Source organism: Ctenopharyngodon idella, chromosome 7 (assembly GCF_019924925.1).
Source record: "Ctenopharyngodon idella isolate HZGC_01 chromosome 7, HZGC01, whole genome shotgun sequence".
Taxonomy (NCBI): Eukaryota; Metazoa; Chordata; class Actinopteri; order Cypriniformes; family Xenocyprididae; genus Ctenopharyngodon; species Ctenopharyngodon idella.
This window is the reverse complement of record NC_067226.1, coordinates 28,947,080-28,969,234: the sequence shown is the minus strand read 5'-3', so window position 1 is coordinate 28,969,234 and position 22,155 is coordinate 28,947,080. Positions and strand designations below refer to the sequence as shown.

General features: G+C 35.7%; 3 protein-coding genes and 1 long non-coding RNA gene across 7 annotated transcripts in view; 2 read left to right on the top strand and 2 right to left on the bottom strand.

Moving 5' to 3' along the window:
- The window catches only part of LOC127516299 (titin-like), a 136,527-nt gene extending 114,443 nt beyond the window's left edge, over positions 1-22,084 (top strand). Inside the window, exons 15-16 of the mRNA XM_051900804.1 lie at positions 19,848-19,958; positions 21,730-22,084. Coding sequence (XP_051756764.1) covers positions 19,848-19,958; positions 21,730-21,782 — 164 coding nt within the window. The 3' untranslated portion in view covers positions 21,783-22,084. The remainder of the gene's footprint in view (positions 1-19,847; positions 19,959-21,729) is intronic.
- Positions 1-22,155, top strand: part of LOC127516298 (Fc receptor-like protein 5) — a 237,800-nt gene that overhangs the window by 157,561 nt on the left and 58,084 nt on the right. The window lies entirely within an intron of this gene.
- LOC127516321 (uncharacterized) overlaps positions 1-22,155 on the bottom strand; it is a 251,302-nt gene that overhangs the window by 176,163 nt on the left and 52,984 nt on the right. For both annotated transcript variants that reach the window (XR_007930973.1, XR_007930972.1), the window contains exon 2: positions 14,998-15,253. This is a non-coding gene — a long non-coding RNA (uncharacterized LOC127516321). The remainder of the gene's footprint in view (positions 1-14,997; positions 15,254-22,155) is intronic.
- The window catches only part of LOC127516317 (histone H2B-like), a 192,380-nt gene that overhangs the window by 166,877 nt on the left and 3,348 nt on the right, over positions 1-22,155 (bottom strand). The window lies entirely within an intron of this gene.

The following is a 22,155-nucleotide window of genomic DNA, read 5'->3' as shown; positions in this document are numbered from 1 at the left end:
TGCACCAACATATCTTAAAATATGTCAGTGTCATTGTTTTGTCTCAAGATGCATATGTGATTTTCTAAGGCACGTTTATAAAAGCTACTTAAATGTCCTAATTGAAATAAGGGGTAATCCTGGCTTAATCTAAGCCCTGTCTGTGAAACCAGTGTCTAAGTGTCCAAATAATTTTTGCAGCCGCTGTAAAGTCACAATGAATTTGATGGTGTCAAAGTCAAACAGGAAGTGATGTTGTGTGTCTCAAACACTTTGACCTAATTTGGTTTGGACTTCTGTAGCTTGTTTTGTTCCAGTGAAGAACCGGTGGTGTGAAACTTTAATCACATTCATGTTAATATTTGCTTTTAACATGTACAGTGGGTACGGAAAGTATTCAGACCCCCTTAAATTTTTCACTCTGTTATATTGCAGCCATTTGATAAAATCATTTAAGTTCATTTTTTTTCCTCATTAATGTACACACAGCACCCCATATTGACAGAAAGAATTGTTGACATTTTTGCAGATTTATTAAAAAAGAAAAACTGAAAAATCACATAGTCCTAAGTATTCAGACCCTTTGCTCAGTATTTAGTAGAAGCACCCTTTTGATCTAATACAGCCATGAGTCTTTTTGGCAAAGATGCAACAAGTTTTTCACACCTGGATTTGGGGATCCTCTGCCATTCCTTCTTGCAGATCCTCTCCAGTTCTGTCAGGTTGGATGGTAAACGTTGGTGGACAGCCATTTTTAGGTCTCTCCAAAGATGCTCAATTGTGTTTAAGTCAGGGCTCTGGCTGGGCCATTCAAGAACAGTCACAGAGTTGTTGTGAAGCCACTCCTTCGTTATTTTAGCTGTGTGCTTAGGGTCATTGTCTTGTTGGAAGGTAAACCTTCGGCCCAGTCTGAGGTCCTGAGCACTCTGGAGAAGGTTTTCGTCCAGGATATCCCTGTACTTGGCCGCATTCATCTTTCCCTCGATTGCAACCGGTCGTCCTGTCCCTGCAGCTGAAAAACACCCCCACAGCATGATGCTGCCACCACCATGCTTCACTGTTGGGACTGTATTGGACAGGTGATGAGCAGTTCCTGGTTTTCTCCACACATACCGCTTAGAATTAAGGCCAAAAAGTTCTATCTTGGTCTCATCAGACCAGAGAATCTTATTTCTCACCATCTTGGAGTCCTTGATGTGTTTTTCATGTGTCTTGCACTGAGGAGAGGCTTCCGTCGGGCCACTCTGCCATAAAGCCCCGACTGGTGGAGGGCTGCAGTGATGGTTGACTTTCTACAACTTTCTCCCATCTCCCGACTGCATCTCTGGAGCTCAGCCACAGTGATCTTTGGGTTCTTTTTTACCTCTCTCACCAAGGCTCTTCTCCCCCGATAGCTCAGTTTGGCCGGACGGCCAGCTCCAGGAAGGGTTCTGGTCGTCCCAAACGTCTTCCATTTAAGGATTATGGAGGCCACTGTGCTCTTAGGAACCTTAAGTGCAGCAGACTTTTTTTTTTTTTTTTTTTTTTTTTTTTTTTTTGTAACCTTGGCCAGATCTGTGCCTCGCCACAATTCTGTCTCTGAGCTCTTCAGGCAGTTCCTTTGACCTCATGATTCTCATTTGCTCTGACATGCACTGTGAGCTGTAAGGTCTTTATATAGACAGGTGTGTGGCTTTCCTAATCAAGTCCAATCAGTATAATCAAACACAGCTGGACTCAAATGAAGGTGTAGAACCATCTCAAGGATGATCAGAAGAAATGGACAGCACCTGAGTTAAATATGAGTGTCACAGCAAAGGGTCTGAATACTTAGGACCATGTGATATTTCAGTTTTTCTTTTTTTAATAAATCTGCAAAAATGTCAACAATTCTGTGTTTTTCTGTCAATGTGGGGTGCAATATAATATACAATATAACAAAGAGTGAAAAATTTAAGGGGGTCTGAATACTTTCCGTACCCACTGTATGTAAATGCATCATTCTATATACATTTTTATAGTGTCTTTCATGTTTGTTTGTTTGTTTGTTTGTTTTTAAATGAGCAAACACAAACAGGGGAAGCAAACAGGGAATTATATAAAATTGATAAATAGAAATAGAAAAGCAAAATACAAGAAGAGGAAGCAAAACGCATATGAAACTTCAGAAACAAACAAAACAAGCGAAGGACTACATTGCAGAAGCACTACTGAAACAACAGTCTGACATTACATTAGTTACATTAGTACATAATATATGTTGAATGTTGTGAAGCTCAGTGGTTCAAACTTCTTCTCTGTTGTTGAGCATCAGTGAATCATCAGTGAATCGACTCTCGTATCAGTTCACAAGTCCTGTGACGTCATTGTGTGTGATGATGTTAAATGCTGGAGAATAAACCATCAGTTCTCACCTGGATGAGCATCAGAAAAGAAAAACACTTTCAGTTCATGTGGAATAAACTCTAGACTGTTTCAGTGTGTGATTTACATTGTGTTGAATGAATGGAAATGCTTCATATCTTTGTGTCTTCTGCTTTTAGTGCTGATGTCCTTCATCCACTCTGGACTCAATCAAGATGCTGGAGGTACTGTGCATTACTACAGTAAAATTGATTTTCTTTTTAAAACTAATGCGAATTGTGTTATAGTTGTTTATTTGTCTACATGGATATATCAAGACAATTGTTCTCCCTCTTTGCTGATGTTTTATGTCCATGTTTTGCACATTTCACAGAATCATCTGACTGTAGTTCCTTATGCTGCAAAAACATTACAGAAATCTGATATTCAATCAAACAGTCTTGCAGTTGTAACATAGTTCAGTCAGACATTGATTTCAAAAGATCATAATCCACTGTATAAAACAGAAATGAGTTCTGCACAGTGAGAGTTTTGTTCAAGTCTCTGAGGTGCTGCAGTTGTAATTTTCACTGTAATCAATGACTGTGTCATTAAGATCTTGTGCACCAACTATGCTTAGCTTTATTCATTCAGTATGGTTTGGTTTGAAGGGCTGGGAGAGATAAAGGCTTGAGAACAGACACTAGAAGTTCCCAATTTCTTTTCATATCTTTTAAAACATTCTGACTGTAAACAGCACCATCTACTGGTCAGAACAGGTAGAAAAATAATACAAAGGACAGACTGGATAAATATATCAGTTTCATTTAGTTTTTACCAATACTTTCATACATTTTTGATGTAATTATTACAATTTACAAGCAAACTAGATTTTTAATTTAATAGCATTTTTCTCCTAAGGATGTTTTGAGTTCATGACCGTGATCTTGATACTGCAATGCTTTTCAATATTTACTTCTATCAGTAAAACCTGTAGTGAAGGTGACGCCAGATCAGCCTGTGTTCAGAGGAGAGACAGTCACTCTCACATGTGATTTACAGGGAGGAGGAAACATTCAGTGGACATACAGCTGGTTTAAAGATAGAAACCCTTATTATACAACAACAACAGAGTTCAGTTTCACAGCTGAAGTGTCTCACAGTGGTGAATACAGCTGTAGAGGAGAGAGATCAGACTCACAGACAGACATCAGTGCTGCTGTTACACTGACTGTATCAGATGAGTGTTCATATTCAGATCTGTTTAATGATCACTTAAAATTAATATTTCCACCACATCTGTTGTTATAAGGAACTGAAGAATTTTATTTTTAGTCATTATTCAGTTACTACACACGTGTTTTTTTGGAGGTTCTGGTTTATTATAAAATCATGTAAATTGTGATTTTGCAGTGTTATGGGAGTCTCCATCTTTGATATTTACTTTAGTCACTGTCACTATGGATAACGGTTATAGTCACAATATGATGAGAATAGAAGGACTTGAGTGAGAGAGTTCAATACAGATGAGTTTTGTACTGAAGTCAGAGAGAATGACGTGACTTACAGATAATTGTTGTTGTAGTCGAGACCACAAACCGAGACCAAGACCAGAATGTGTTTCCAGCTAACAAATATTTGTTCTTAGAACGTTTTCCAAACATTCTGTTTTGGTTTTGGAAACGTTCAAATGTCCAGTTTCCTTAATTTTGAATGTCATTTAAATGTTTGTTTGATGTTCCTGAAACATTATTTCAACTTTTTTTTTATTAACAACTCAACATTCTTCACAGTAAAGTCCTCCTCGAAAACTTTACTAATTATTACAATGGAGAATGTTATAGTGACGTGATACACAGCAAAATCCTCAGTGTTGAATGAACATCAATGTCTATATGAAGCCAAGAGTGTCAAAGTAACACTGAAGCAACTGCAGTTAATGAGATAATTAAGTGATTAAAGTTTGACTGTATTTCTGTCATTCATCAGAAGTACTAACAGAGGTTTAGATGTTGAAGATTTCATTTAAATGTGTTTGCTTTAGTCGGGCTCTTAACCCTTGATTTTTGTTAGTTAGTTTGTCTTTCATCAGGTGTCATCAGTAACTGTCACACTGATCTCTGTTCATTAAACACGGGGGATTTTGCTGTAACATCCAACATTAAGCCATTGTTTAAAACCCCTTTCATGCATGGAGTCCACTAGAGTGGACAGATATTTGGAAGCCATTTTGAACCATTTAAGTTGTTGTACCATGTCCCAACCACCAAGTGGTGAACCCCCAAAGCATTAATTCCATTTAAATATTGTCTTTGTATCTCTTTGTTGTTTTGAGGTATTGCATCATACATTCAAAATAGCGAAGAGAAGAGGAGATGCACCGAGTACCTCAGGAATAAGCGTTAAATCCTTTTATTCTTAGAAAGACAGGTACAAAACTGTTTTTCAGTGAAATAAGATTTTATCCAGATTTTAATCATATTTTTTCTTGTACATTTTTATTTTTATTTTTTTTATTTTTTTTTTCTGTGACCAAAAATACATCTGTCCACTCCGAACGTTATGTGCCAAAGGGTATATTGTGCCGATTGGGCCTATATTTAAATTTTGTATGTTTTAGTTAAAATTATTATATAATTTACACTTGAATAGTTTTATTAAAAACTACTTTAAATAGTCTTCAGATTTTATAATTTATTTCAATGCTTACAGTATTTATTTATTAGGTCATATAAAAGTGTACATTTTTAAATGAATAATACCTATTTTATTAATAGTTTTATTGGTGGAAGAAGGTAAATCAAATTATACTAAGTATATACTGGTTTTAATTGTTTTAAATAAAAGTTGGCCATTTTTAAATTAATAAAATGATTTTCGAGACATAGAATATGTTTTTTTTTCCTCTCTATTGTTGTTGGTATTTAATGTTCTTATGTGTATTCATACCATTTGCTCTTAGTAAATGTTTTAAAAACATGTTTTCACTCTCAAAAAGGATGTTAATTAATAACACTTCTTTTTTGTGACACGTTTTGTGTCATTTTGTGTACATAATTGACACAAATTGTGTAAATATAACACATTGGTGTGTAGAAAATGAGCAGTAATAACACATGGTTGAGTTAAAAGTAACACAAAATGTGTTATCCTTAACTAGACACACGGGTGTGTTAAGATATAACACAGGTTGTGTTGTTTTCAACACATCTTTTTTAAAAGTGTTGTTTTTGTTTTTTTGTTTTTTGTTTTTTTGTTTTTTTCAGACCAAACAATGAGTTCTGTTGAATCACTTTTTATACCGCTGATGTGTGGTATCCACTGCAGTGGACAGATATGTAACTCCCTCAAAATAAAATATATTGAAAAATATATTTTGGCACTTTCACTTGTTTAAAAATAAAAACAAACATTAAAAAATATTACTTTGTGAATTAATAATTCATGCATGAAAGGCTTAAGCCATTTTTAATACACGTTTGAAGAATGTTGTTCAAAGAATGTTTTCTGCCAACATTATGAGAACATTCATCAAATACTAATGACAATATGTGTCGATTTCATGAACATCGTTCTGAAAGTGTTTAAACATTAATACCTGCATAACCTTTAGATAAAAGAGAAAAGTTAGGAACAATAACTGTGGGACAGGCTACAAAACTTTCCCACTTTCCAAGGATGTTCTTTTAAAACAGCAAACACAACATTATTCATTTGAAGTTAGTTTTCATTCTAAATGTTTAAAAGATGTTCCAAGAATGTTGTTCTAAGAACGTTTTCTCCCAACATTATGGGGACATTTAAAAACACTTCTACAAATGATGTATAAATAACGTTTTTGTGCTAAACTTTTGAGAACATTATTAAAGACCAGAAAACATTGAACAAACATTCTGTTAACATTACTGGAAGAACATTTGTTCATAACTTTGAGAGAACTTTGCAGGAACGTTAGCCAAAGTTATGAGAACGTTCCCTGAGACCAAGATAAGACCAAGACTTTGAGGGGTTGAAACCGAGTGAAGCAAGGCTAGACCTGCACACCTCAAATTCATCTAAAAGATCCACATATAATGCCTGAGAAATGTCTTACATATAATCAACAAATACAATTAGAATCATAAGACATTATATAGAGCAGTTACCAATAAAATGAAATCACTAACAACAAAATAAATCTTTGCACTGCAGATGTGGCACAGAAGTTGCATCTGAATTGCTACAATTACAACTGCATAAATGTGTGTATCTGTAGGTGAGTGGCAGCAAATCACTTAATGAGTGAATCACAGAATCATTTATTCAACCTGTTTGTTCAAAGCAGCTGATTCATTCAGTAATGAAACACAGTTGCTCCGAAACACACAACAGTTCTGCTGTGGATTTGTTTGGAACTTTTTCCTTTGCCAAAATAGCAAAAAAAAAAAAACCTTCTGTTTAAAATTGTTTCTAAAATGTAAGTCACTTAATTTTAACTTCTTGTTTATTGAATGTTTGTATTAAATCAATATCACGTTTAGAATCGTGCTCAAATGATATTGGTGAAAATGAGCAAAACAGATCAAATACTATGAAATATGGCATAAAATAAAGTATAAACTGCATAGCTTTCCAAAAAATCTTAAAAATATTATCTCTGAAAGAGCTGTTTGACTCTCATATGTTTTTGTGTTTTTTCACAGATTTACCCACATCTACACTGACTGTGACACCAGACAGATCTGTATTCACTGGAGAGAGAGTCAATCTGAAGTGTGTGATAGAGACTTACAGATACTGGATCTGGAGAAATTATATGACATATGAGTGGAGAGACTGGACACATGAGTGGAGATATGAGTGGTATAAAGGCAGTTCAAAGTTAAAGAGGTCTGAGCGTCACACTGTAAACAGAGACACTCTCAGTATTGTTGAAGCTGTTACATCTGATCAGGGTCAGTACTGGTGTAGAGGACAGAGAGATGGAAGACCAAACTCATCACAATCAAGCTCTGTTGTTTCTCTCTCTGTGAAGGGTGAGTTGAACATCATTGTCCTCCTAAACTCTCTTTAATCACACAACCAATCGAGAGTCTTTCACTCTCAGGTGTTACATTCACACTGATGATACGGTTCTCACTCTTCTTTTGAAGGGCTTGTGCTTTGGACAGACCATCTTGTTGACATTGACAGTGTTACAGTCTATCTCTCTTTTGAGGGTTGTTTAATTAGTGGTGATTCTGTTTTATTAGTGGTCCTTGCCAAAGGCAAAGCATATTGTTCTCTTGCAAACTTATTCTTCTTCTTCATCGGGACAAAACTTTGCCGCGCTACTCGTCCCGCTCCGTTTGTCATAGACCCATGAATGTGGCGTCAAATCATGCAGATTATTGAGGAGAGGTGTGCTGTTTCTCACCCAGGATATCCTAGCATCCGCCTAGCAATACCTTAGCAACCACCCAGAACACTCTAGCAACTGCCTAGCAACACCTTAGCAACCTACCAGAATACCCTAGCAACACCATAGCAACCACCCAGAATGCCCTAGCAACAACTCAGAACACCTTAGCAACTGCATAACAACATCCTAGCAACTGCCCAGAACACCCTAGCAACTGCCTTGCAACTCCCTAAGCAGCCACTCAGAACACCCTATCAAGCAGCCAATAAGTAGTGACATGACATAACTTCATAGCCACGCCCTAGAAACCACTTAAAGCACCCTAGCATCCGCATAACAAAAATAACAAGCCGTATTTCAGCACCAGAATACTGTAGAAACACGGCTGGCAGATTGGCAAACAGTCTTCTTTAAATATCACCCCATATACTGTATAACCTCACCCTAGAAACCATTTAGAGTACCCTAGCAACCGTACAAACACATAAATAACCCATATCAGCACCAGAACTTGGTACAGACATGGGGGTATAGGGGTCTTTTGTTTTAGGTGAGAAAACAGTCTGTAAATATCACCATGGTAACTGTGTAGCCACACCTTAGCAACAGTTTAGAGCACCCTAGCAACCATATTGCAACATAAAGAAGCCATATCTCAGCTCCACAACATCGTACAGACATGGTGGTTGGCTCTCCTGCAATCGTGAAGAACACTGTAGCATCTGCTCAGTGCCGAGTTTTGCCACTGCAAACACAACTCACATTTTCTTCAGTCAAGTCAAGTCAAGTCACCTTTATTTATATAGCGCTTTTTACAATGTAGATTGTGTCAAAGCAGCTTTACATTGATAACTGGTACATTGTTTGGCTGCACAGCAGCTCTTAAAGAATAGTGTCAATGCAGGCAGATCAAAGCACTGTTGAATATCAAGTGCAGGAAATGTACATTCTAGTTTTCTCTGTTCTTGTGTTCAAAACCATTTTTGAAGGAGCAAAACAGAATGAAACTGAATGGAGATCTGAGATGCTTTAAATGCATTTTAAAGCTGAAGTATTTTAACATTAAGTGACATTAAAAACACAACACTCATGAAGTGCTGATAAAACAGAGACACGACAGATAAAGACGTCTGTCTGACGCATGTGAACACAGACCTGAACAACAGCTAAAAACACTTCTGTGTTAATGGTCAGTAATTACACTTCAATTCCATTCAATAACATTAAATATCTTTTTATTGCTGCTTGGACTTACTGAAATCTTTGAGTTTTTATACAAATGCAGCTTTGTGTTACTTTTCAGATGATCCTGTCATCGTTTGTCTCTGATTATGACTGAAAGTTCATCAACTGTCTATCAAACATTAAATATTTATTTCATCCAACACTCAAAGTTACAACATTAGCTCACCTGAAAATAAAAATTAATTTAATCTCCCTCATGTCCTCCAAATCTGTATGTATTTCTTCTTTAGGACATTTTTTTTTAACAATGTGCTGATTGAAATCTCACCATCTCATCCTTTAATAGCAAAGAGTTCAAAACGAACACAAAAGCATCATAAATGAATCATAAAATAAGTCCAGTGACTCTATATGACAGAAATCATGAAGAGAATTTAGTCTCCATCATCCTGTCCAGAGACACAGTTTAGAAACAAAACATGCAGCCTCTGTTTACTGACAGTTTACAGACATCTCTGATCACTGATATTCTGCAGAAAGAGAAAGAAAAGAGAAAAAAGTCTGTCACTGTCTAAACTCCATTGCATGTGACCAGAAAGAGAGAGAAAGTTCAGACTGTCCAGTTATTTCAGCAGACATACTGGATCATTTTACAGTTTTACAAAAGAAGAAAAACTTCAGATGTTCAAAAGAAATCACTCATCAAAAAAAAGAAAAAAAAGGAACAGGTTAACTTTACCTTTACTAGTGGAAATAAAGTCAGTTTATACAGAATCTACAAGATTTTAATGTTCTCAGCAGAATTTGCATAAAACCATTTAGTTGATATGAACAAAATATGAACACATTTGTGTTTCTTCACAGATTTACCCACATCTACACTGACTGTGACACCAGACAGATCTGTATTCACTGGAGAGACAGTCAATCTGAAGTGTGAGATAAACTCTGATCACAGTGACTGGAGATATGAGTGGAACAAAGACAATTCAATGTTACAGATGTCTGAGCATCACACTGTATACAGAGACACTCTCAGTATTGTTGAAGCTGTTACATCTGATCAGGGTCAGTACTGGTGTAGAGGACAGAGAGATGGAAGACCAAACTCATCACAATCAAGCTCTGTTGTTTCTCTCTCTGTGAAGGGTGAGTTGAACATCATTGTCCTCCTAAACTCTCTTTAATCACACAACCAATCGAGAGTCTTTCACTCTCAGGTGTTACATTCACACTGATGATACAGTTCTCACTCTTCTTTTGAAGGGCTTGTGCTTTGGACAGACCATCTTGTTGACATTGACAGTGTTACAGTCCATCTCTCTTTTGAGGGTTGTTTAATTAGTGGTGATTCTGTTTTATTAGTGGTCCTTGCCAAAGGCAAAGCATATTGTTCTCTTGCAAACTTATTCTTCTTCTTCATCGGGACAAAACTTTGCCGCGTTACTCGTCCCGCTCTGTTTGTCATAGACCCATGAGTGAGGCGTCAAATCATGCGGATTATTGAGGAGAGGTGTGCTGTTTCACCCAGAACACCCTAGCAACACCTTAGTAACCCACCAGAACACCCTAGCAACACCATAGCAACGAGCCAGAATGCCCTAGCAACCACCTAGCAATAACTCAGAACACCTTAGCAACTGCCTTGCAACTCCCTAAACAGCCACTCAGAACACCCTATCAAGCAGCCAATAAGTAGTGACATGACATAACTTCATAGCCACGCCCTAGAAACCACTTAAAGCACACTAGCATCCGCATAACAAAAATAACAAGCCGTATTTCAGCACCAGAATATTGTAGAAACACGGCTGGCAGACTGGCAAACAGTCTTCTTTAAATATCACCCCATATACTGTATAACCTCACCCTAGAAACCATTTAGAGTACCCTAGCAACCGTACAAACACATAAATAACCCATTTCTCAGCACCAGAACTTGGTACAGACATGGGGGTATGGGGGTCTTTTGTTTTGGGTGAGAAAACAGTCTGTAAATATCACCATGGTAACTGTGTAGCCACACCCTAGCAACAGTTTAGAGCACCCTAACAACCAAATTGCAACATCAAGAAGCCATATCTCAGCTCCACAACATCGTACAGACATGGTGGTTGGCTCTCCTGCAATCATGAAGAACACTGTAGCATCTGCTCAGTGCCGAGTTTTGCCACTGCAAACACAACTCACATTTTCTTCAGGAAATGTACATTCTAGTTCTCTCTGTTCTTGTGTTCAAAACCATTTTTGAAGGAGCAAAACAGAATGAAACTGAATGGAGATCTGAGATGCTTTAAATGCATTTTAAAGCTGAAGTATTTTAACGTTAAGTGTAATCTTAAAAACACAACACTCATGAAGTGCTGATAAAACAGAGACACAACAGATAAAGATGTCTGTCTGACGCATGTGAACACAGACCTGAACAACAGCTAAAAACACTTCTGTGTTAATGGCCACTAATTACACTTCAATTCCATTCAATAACATTAAACATCTTTTTATTGCTGCTTCGACTTACTGAAATCTTTGAGTTTTTATACAAATGCAGCTTTGTGTTACTTTTCAGATGATCCTGTCATCGTTTGTCTCTGATTATGACTGAAAGTTCATCAACTGTCTATCAAACATTAAATATTTATTTCATCCAACACTCAAAGTTACAACATTAGCTCACCTGAAAATAAAAATTAATTTAATCTCCCTCATGTCCTCCAAATCTGTATGTATTTCTTCTTTAGGACATTGTTAAAAAAAATGTGCTGATTGCTATTAAAGGATGAGATGGTGAGCTTTCAGAGTTCAAAACGAACACAAAAGCATCATAAATGAATCATAAAATAAGTCCAGTGACTCTATATGACAGAAATCATGAAGAGAATTTAGTCTCCATCATCCTGTCCAGAGACACAGTTTAGAAACAAAACATGCAGCCTCTGTTTACTGACAGTTTACAGACATCTCTGATCACTGATATTCTGCAGAAAGAGAAAGAAAAGAGAAAAAAGTCTGTCACTGTCTAAACTCCAATGCATGTGACCAGAAAGAGAGAGAAAGTTCAGACTGTCCAGTTATTTCAGCAGACATACTGGATCATTTTACAGTTTTACAAAAGAAGAAAAACTTCAGATGTTCAAAAGAAATCACTCATCAAAAGAAAAAAAAAAAAAAAAAAGGAGCAGGTTAACTTTACCTTTACAGTGGAAATAAAGTCAGTTTATACAGAATCTACAAGATTTTAATGTTTTCAGCAGAATTTGCATGAAACCATTTAGTTGAACAAAATATGAACACATTTGTGTTTCTTCACAGATTCACCCATATATACATTGACTGTGACACCAGACAGATCTGTATTCACTGGAGAGACAGTCAATCTGAAGTGTGAGATAGAGACTTACAGTGACTGGAAAAGGAGAAATGGTCTGACACATGAGTGGAGATATGAGTGGTATAAAGGCAGCAGAGACAGTGTGTTACAGACAACTGAGCGTCACTCTGTAAATGGAGACACTCTCAGTATTGTTAAAGCTGTTACATCTGATCAGGGTCAGTACTGGTGTAGAGGACAGAGAGATGGAAGACCAAACTCATCACAATCAAGCTCTGTTTCTCTCTCTGTGAAGGGTGAGTTGAACATCATTGTCCTCATAAACTCTCTCTACTGTGATCACACATCCAATGGAGAGACTGTGGTTTTGTTCAGAATGTAAAACTATCTCACTGCTTACTGAATTCAGCATATTATATACTGTAACTGTATACTAATCTCTTAATATGTGAAACAGATCATATTATAACACAATAAATTATTCAAATTATCACATGACCTCATCACATTGCAAGTTTAATTTGCCACTCTTTTTTTACTTTCTTAAAATATATAAATATTGTACAACCTGCAGTTGTGTGAATACAAAAGAATATACATGCAGACTAGATATGAATATCAGTGATTCTTTTCCTTTTACCAATAATTACAAACACTTTTGATGTAATTAATACAAAAATGAAATGAAAACAGATGTTTTGTCTGCATTATGTGCACATTGAAGCTCCAACAGCAATATTATTTTGCTGATAATTTCAGCCTTATGTATATTTTTAGAAGTGTTTTAGGAGAAATGTCTGAAAATATCGATTAACTTCAGCGATCAAATTACCACTTTCCTTCTGATCTTTTTATTCTTTCATTTATCTGCATACAGAATTGTTATTGCTTAGTCCTTTTTGCAAATATTTAACCTATAACCAGTAAGATTAAAGTGACAGAAGCACAGGCTGTTCTCGATCAGCTGTGTCTCATTTCTAAAGTTGAACGTCATGAGGCTGCTTCATTTCAGTAAACTGGCCACTACAATCCAAATAAGGAAGCTACAGCAATCTACACTTCACTAGGAATAACAATCAATTTTATAACGGTTACTGTCCTGAAATAAGACATCCTTAATGACTTATGCAGCCGACAAACACATCCTCCACAGGACGCAGCCTTCGAAATGAGACACATCTCCATGGAAACGGACACTAAGAAGCAGCGTGTCGTACTTCTTTCAATTTGCAATTTACATTCTTATTTCATATTGTCGCCTACTGGACGCATCTGCAATCATAATTTTTTAAACTTATCTTTTAATCTTTAAACTTTAATATATTTTTTATTGCTGATTAAACTATTATATTACTGTGAACACGAATTATATTGTTTGATGTTTTAATAAATAAAAAAGGAACTAAAAAATAGTCTGCTTGCAATATGGCTGAATACTTTTTTTGTATTAGACAACAGCTAAATCCATCTGACACATGTGAACACAGATCTGAACAACAGCTAAAAATGTGTTAATGGCTGCTAATTACACTTCAGTTCCATCCATAACATTAACATTTTATTAATAAACATAAAACATCTTTTCATGTGTAATTACTTTTTTGCTGCTCGCACTTTCTGAGAATCTGTGAGTCTTTATACAAATGCAGCTTTATTTTGCTTTTCAGACGATCTTGTCATCGTTTTGTTCCTGATTATGATTTACAGTTCATCAAACATTAGATTTAAGATTTATTTTATCCGAAAATTCAGTCATCATTTAATCTCTTTCACCCTCTTTGTTCAAAATCTGTATGTCTTTCTTAGAACAAAACTGTTAATTTTTTAAATCTATTTTTAGTAATGTGCTGATCGCTGTTATAATGAAGGAAACAGTGACTGAAACATTCAGAGCTCAAAAAGGACAAAAACACATTGTGGCTCAGACAGAAATTCAGACTGTCCAGTTATTTCACAGCAGACATACAGGATCATTTTACTGAGTATTACAGAATAAATGAACTCCAGATGTTCAAAAGAAAATCACTCATCAAACACAAAGGAACAGGTTACCTAGTCATTACCTTTACTAATTGAAAAAAGTGAATTTATACAGAATCTACAAGATTTTAAATGCCTTTTATTGATGTAAATGTATAATCCACATTTGTGTGATATGTGAATGTAAAAGAACATAGAGTGGATATGAATATCAACATTTTATTTAGTTTTCACTAATAATTACAAACATTTTGATGTAGTTTATATTTAGATCTGTTTAATGCTATAATCTAATATCTGTATTTCAGCAGTTTTTCTCTTCTGTATCCACTGTTTCAGACAAATACTCAATGATTTGTCAAACACAGGTGAACTCTGACTCTTGAGGATCTGAATCTGTTCTTGTTCTCCTGCAGGTCTAAAGCCAAAGCCTGAACTCACATCAGATCCTGCAGGAGCTGCACTGACAGGAAACACAGTGAATTTGACCTGTCGCATGGATCCGTCCACTGGATACTGGGACTTTTACTGGTACAAACACATACTGAACCCTGAGACAGAGAAGACACAAACAAACTCCTACAGACTGAAGATTGATTCAGTGTCTGATGGAGGCCAGTACTGGTGTAGAGCTGGAAGAGGGAAACCAGTCTATTACACAAACTACAGTGATGCACTGTGGGTCAATGTTACAGGTGAGAGAGAGAACATGTGATTCAACATACAGATCAGAGACAATATCTGCAGAACATCTAAAACTTTAAATAAATGTAATAATCTGTTTGTACAGTGAGTCCTAAAGCTGTGCTGACGGTACAACCTGATGAACGAGTGTTCAGAGGAGAAACAGTCACTCTCAGATGTGAAATAACGTGGGGAGGAGACACTGAGTGGACATACAGATGGGAAATAGAGGGAACCAACAACTTGAATATAAACTCTGCCAATCGATGTACAAAACAAGAGTGCTGCACCAGTGGAGTCAATAAACAGAAACACAGAGAAGCTGTCAGTCTGTGCTCAACACAAGAGTTGAACATCAGCAGTGTTGATCACTTTCACAGTGGTAAATACACCTGTACAGGACAGATAGACACTCAGATCTCTCAGCGCAGTGATGCTGTTACACTGACTGTATCAGGTGAGTTTGTGTTTGTTCTGATCAGCTTCTCCATCAGTTTCTCTATGGCTCTGTAACTCATGATGTTTTGTTCAGCTGAAGCTCAGGCAGCAGTGCGAGTGTCTCCACAGCCGTGGCTGACTGAAGGAGAATCAGTGACTCTGATCTGTGAGGTTTCAGGCTCCTCTACAGGCTGGACGTTCAGCTGGTTCAGAGATCATGATCATCTGTCAGACAGCAGCAGAGGAGCTGGAGGATCTTACACTCTCAGTCCTGCTGCTCTACAGCACACAGGAGTTTATACGTGCAGAGCAGAGAGAGGACGACCAGCCTATTACACACGACACAGCAGCACACAGCCACTGTGGGTCACTGGTGAGTGTTTATGTTTGTACTCATCCATATTTGTATTTCATTGCAGTCTCTGTGCTGTCAGTTTTGAATGAGATTTTCCTCTTTTCAGGTGTTTCTTCTTCAGTGTCTCTGGTCATCAATCCCAGCAGAAGTCAACACTTCTCATCTGACTCTCTCTCTCTGAGCTGTGAGGATCAGAGTAACTCTGCTGGATGGACAGTGAGAAGATACACAGACAAAGACACAAAAACTTGTTCAACACAAACAGGATCTGCATGTGTAATCGAGTCTCTCAGCACATCTGACTCTGGAGTGTACTGGTGTCAGTCTGAATCTGGAGAGAAACGTCATCCTCGAAACATCACTGTACATGGTGAGTCCTGTTTCTAATCACATCATCTACTAATGTAATAATCTAAATTCTAATTACAGTCTACACACATTTTCCACTGATTGTTTTCTGTACAGCTGATCACAGGCTGACTTCTGCACAATTATTTGAATTATTTGAGTTTTTCCACATATATCTATTATTATTATGTTAGATAAGCACGCCACTAAATAGTACATAAAAGCAAAGCAAAATGTGATTGGTCACTTTTCATGTTCGTCAGGCAGTCTCTTCTAATATAATTTGGCAGATTAAGCTGCAAAATGGACCTGATTTTATGCCTGTGGTTGAATGAAAAAAATGTTTATTTTAGTTGCATAACATATGAACGTATGATTTACTTACATAAAAATATAAACAGAATCAACCGTAAAGGTGTAGGCTGAAGCCATGGCTTATTACACCTACCCTTATTACAGCGTCACATACCCTCCAACTGATATTAGATGTACAATTCCATCATTACAGTTTACAAAAAATTTTTACACATTACAATACACAACTTAAGCTTCCATCTTATAATTCATATTTATTTTGGATTTGAACATTTTTTTAAACTGTAAAATAATATTACTTCTCTTAAGTTCGTCATTTAGACCGTTCCACCAATCAACCCCTTGAACAGAAATACAATTCTTTTTTACATTAGTTCTGACCACTGGTTTTTAAACATATCCTTTCCTCTTAAATCATATTTACCTTCCTTAATTTTAAACAAACACAATATATTTGCTGGCATAATTTGTTTTTTAACTTTGTACATGAACAAAGCTGTGTTAAAACTAAGTCGTAAAATTTTAGTGCTTTAAATTTAAGAAATATTAGTTTAGTTGATTCATTAAATGAGGAATAATTAACAATCCTAATTGCTTTTTTTTTGCAAAGTAAATATAGATTTTGTATTTGACTTATAGCTATGCCCCCAAATTTCAATGCAATAGGTCATATATGGTACTAAGAGAGAACAATACAAAATATACAATGTAAATTTGTTTAGGAAATACTTGATTTTATGTAATATAGCAATAGTTTTTGACATTTTTGACAATACATGTGTTATGTGTGGTCTCCAGGATAATTTGTGATCTATTATTACTCCTAGAAATTTAATTTCCATTACTCTTTCCAAAACCACATCATCAATCTTTAAGTTTGTAATATTATGTATATGTCGATTACCAAATATAGCATATTTGGTTTTGGTAATATTTAAAGATAGTTTGTTTGCATCAAACCACAGTTTAATTTGAAATAGTTCTCTCGATACATTTGTGAGAAGCTGGTGCAAATTGTCATCAGAACAGTATAAAGTTGTGTTGTCCACATATAAGACACACTTTAGCAAATCAGACACTTTACAAAAGTCATTTATATATAAAATAAACAATTTAGGACCCATCAACGACCCCTGGGGCACCCCACATGTCACCCTACACATTTCAAAGTTTTCATTATTAAAGTGTACATACTGGTACCGATTGTCAAGATAACTCTCTAACCAAGAATAAGCGGGCCCTCTAAAGCCATACTTTTCCAACTTATTCAACAATATTTTATGATTAATAGTGTCGAAAGCTTTTTTTAAATCGACAAAAACACCCACCGCATATTTTTTATTGTCTATTGAAGAAGCAATATCATCAACTAATTGCGTTACTGCCATTGAGGTCTGCCTGCCCTAAAACCATATTGTTCCTCCTGCAGTAAGTTATATTTTTCTATAAAATTATCCATTCTTTTAACAAAAAGTTTTTCTAATATCTTAGAAAATTGAGATAGCAGTTGTCACAGTCACATGGACTTTCAGTTTGTTTGTTTTCATCGGTCACGTGTTCCTTTGTTCTAGTTTCCCGCCACTATCTGTAACCTTGGACACTAATCACTTTCATCACAGCTGTTCGTCATTTGAATTCATCAATCAGTGTATTTAAGTTCCTGTTTCTGTTCAGTATGTTGTCGGGTGTCGTTAGTGTCTACGTGGTGTACATTCCTGTCTCTTCCTGTATTCGCCTGTTGGATTTTCAAGTAAAGACTTACTTTATCCTTATCTCCTCGTTCGTGTGCTTTATACCCTGGTGGTATTGTAACAGCAGTGAGATAGGCCTATAATTACAAAATAAATGACGGTCTCCACTTTTGAAAATTGGTATAATTTTTGCCATTTTCATATTATTTGGGAATACACCTGTTTTAAAAGATTGGTTGAATATATAAGTTAATGGTTCAGCAATACACTCAATAGTGTTTTTAACTAATAACATATGTCCAATCTTTTGACCTTTTATTTCTAAAACCTTTCACAATTTGCAATATTTCTTTTTTGTTCACTTCTGATACAAACATTGAAAACATATTTATATTAACTCCATTATTCTTGTAATTAGACTCTTTTATGTCATTTGCTAACTTATTACCCACATTAGCAAAGTATTCATTAAATTCATTTGTTATGTCTTTTGAATTTCTGAAAAAATCTTGAAAAAATTCTGGTTAAAAAATCTGATACACAACCAACACTCTCATGGCAATTTGTAACTATTTTATATTTTGGTAGATTGGTGGCTATAATGTGTATGAATTTGTACAATCTTATTTATGTTTTTACGATCTTTTGCCCCACTGATGCAGGGGTAGACCTTCATTGTTTGCTTTTTTCTAAAAATTTGCACATTTCCTTACAAAACATTGTATGACTTTAAAAGTGCAGGAAACATAAAGTACAATGCAATTAATAATATTAGTATTTTGCTAATGTATTGTTTTGCTATTCTTACTATTTACAGTGTTAAGCACACATTTCTTGTGTTTGTAGATGGTGAAGTGATTCTGGTGAGTTCTGTTGATCCTGTGATTGAGGGAGAGACTCTGACTCTACACTGTTTACATCGATCTACAAACTCCCCGATCCTCAGCGCTGATTTCTATAAAGACGGATCACTGGTCCAGAATCAGACGACAGGAGAGATGAGCATCACTACTGTCTCAAAGTCACATGAGGGTTTCTACTACTGTAAAACAGAGAGAGGACAGTCACTCCACAGCTGGATCTCAGTCAGAGGTGAGAGTCACTGGAGTCTGTAACTGTGAGATGATTTGATTTGATTCATGAGCATCTGATGAGATTCGCCACACGAGTGTCTGGAAAACAATCAATTATTGACATCAGTGTTTATTGTTTCACAAAACTCACATGAATGAAAGTATTACTATCAAATCATATGCAAAATATACTAAATAGTGAAATCAACACCTTATAAACAACAACATCCCACAATTCAATGAAATCAAGAGTGTTTTATTTATTTATTTTTCTTCATTTAAAAGCAGCAAAGAATGAATCTGATTGTGCTCATATGTGGTCAGTCATTTTTGGTCTGAAGAGGAGAATCACTTTTTTTTTTTCTTCCCCCTTAAACATTAAAATGAATAACTTATATTAATATACTATTCTGTAATCATTTACTCACCCTCATGACTTTCTTTCTTCTGTGCAACATAAAAGAAGATATTTGGAAAAAATGTATCTGTGTTTTTGTCCATAGAATGAAAGTGAAAAAAGAAGAAATAAATTCATACAGGCTTGAACAACATAAAGTTGCAGTAAATTTTGACAGAATATTATTGATTGAATGAACTATCCATTTAATACAGAGCTCTATGGTGGTGGAATATTATGAGATTGGAGTAGAAATATTGAAAGCTTTTGTATTCACTCACAAAACTTTGGGTTCCTCAAGAAACTTTTTGAAGCCCTTAAGAGCTCCGTAATGTTGCTCAATAATGTTCTTGTGTTTCTGTTTTTCAGTGTCACGTTCAGGTCAGATTTCTGTCTTCAACATCCTCGGTTTTCTTCTGGCAGCTTGTCCGTATCTGTTAGCAACAGTCGTGCTGCTTTACAAATGTTACAGAGCAAGAGGTAAAACTTCTGTCTGATCTCTCTCTCTCTCTCTCTCTCTCTCTCTCTCTCTCTCTCTCTCTCTCTCTCTCTCTCTCTCTCTCTCTCTCTCTCTCTCTCTCTCTCTCTCTCTCTCTCTCTCTCTCTCTCTCTCTCTCTCTCTCTCTCTCTCTCTCTCTCTCTCTCTCTCTCTCTCTCTCTCTCACAAAATTCAATTTCAATTAAAATGAGCTTTATTGGCACTGGCCATTACATGAGCAATGAACAAAATAATGATTATATAATACATTAACAAAATAAAAAACTGTACATACATTCAGACATGTTAGGATGTAAGAATATTTCTGACTTTATTTTTGTCCGCTGGCTGACTCTCTTAGTTTGTGACAGGCTGCTACATATTTTACTGCTGTTGTGATCAAGCTGGAGCTGGTTTGGGTGTAGTTTCAGGGGCTTGTGTGCAGGTTCTGCTTCTGGCACTACAGGGTTCAGCCTGGTATGAGCTCGGTTCGTGATTCATGCCAACTTTATTATTGGATATGTGTTCATTATATATTTGTCTAATAATAATTGGATAGTTTGACTTTCTGTTGCACTTTGATCATTTTCTTTGCTGTTTTTGTCCACTTGTAGGATTGATGCAGCCTTTGTAATTGAGAGGTCTGTCTGCATGATTCATTGGTTTGAGTTTGTAACTTCGTTTTAGATATAGTGTAATTTTACAGAGGTGTTTGAGGACCGTCTGTGAATGATCTGAGATGCACTGGGTCAATGTCTGTAATGAAATAATCTACTGTATTGTTACCCAGACAAGAATTAAAGGTATAACAGTGAAAAGACTCTCCTCGTATGTGGCCGTTCACTATATACAGGCCCAAAGAATGACAGAGGTCTAGTAGGCTTTTCCCTTTTGTTTGTGAATTTGTCATAATTATTTCTCAGGTGGTATGAGAGCAGAGGGCGGCTGGTGTTTGTAATATATTTGTCTCCCTGTGTTCAACAAAGTCTGGTTTATTTCCAGTTCTGGCCTTTAAATCTCCACACATTATTTCCTTTTGTCTGGAAATGGAAGATCTCATCTTGCAGGATGGAAAAGGTTTCTTCATTGTAATAGGGAGATTCAGCCGCAGGGGTAAATATGTATCACACAAGAATATGTGACGGTCTGTGGAGAGACCATATCTTTTTGGATTTTTAACCAAATGTAAACTTTCCTGATTTTTATAGATTTGATCGTGTCTATGAATCTCTAGTTTGGTTGAAAGAACGATTTCTCTAAATCCAATTGAGCAGCCAGTGGACAAATCTCTTACATTCCATGATTCTTGTTATTATTATAATGTCAGAATTCTGAATTTCTGTTTTTGAAGTCTGTTTGCTCTTAATACCAGAAATGGAGGACCTCAGTCCTTAAATAATCCAACATGTTATTTTTAAGGAATATGAGCCCATTAATTAATCACTTTTGTTATTTCATATAAGACAAACATTATGTGTTGAAATGACAGATCAAGAAGATTATATTAGAATATATTAGTGTGATGTATCTAAGAATGTCTTTTAAAATAAATATATAAATAAAATAAAATACATATAATACACACATACATTTTTTCTCTCTCTCTCTCTCTCTCTCTCTCTCTCTCTCTCTCTCTGTCTCTGTCTCTGTCTTTTCCCTAATCAATTCACATATTCCCTCATGGACAGACATGCCATACTGTTTGTCTTTTTATATAGATCAATATTTTCAACAGATGATGGTCATTCATTGAAGCAATAATTTATTTCACAGTTTCATCTGCTGAAGACCAAAGTCAGTACGCCGTAACAGAAGAAGAAAATTGAATCTGATATTAACATGTTTAAAAATACTGTTAATTCTGTCAACATGTTTAAATGTTCTGTCAGCATTTATTTTTCCTTAAACACGGTTTGAAAATTTGTAATATATTTGTCATGTTTGTGTTGTTATTCTTTTCTTCCAATAGTGAAAACTTGACAATGATACTGATGCCTGTTCTAGATCAGTTGTTTGAGTAATTAGTAAAAATGTTTTATTCTGTATGGTCTGTATAAACAAATAACTGCTGAAATTATTATTATTATTATTATTTTTGCAATTTTTGAAATTAAATATTTTGAAAGCATTTCATCATTCATATTCTTTGTTGATAGTTTCCCTTTAAAGACTCTCAGGGACGAACAAAACTACTAAATA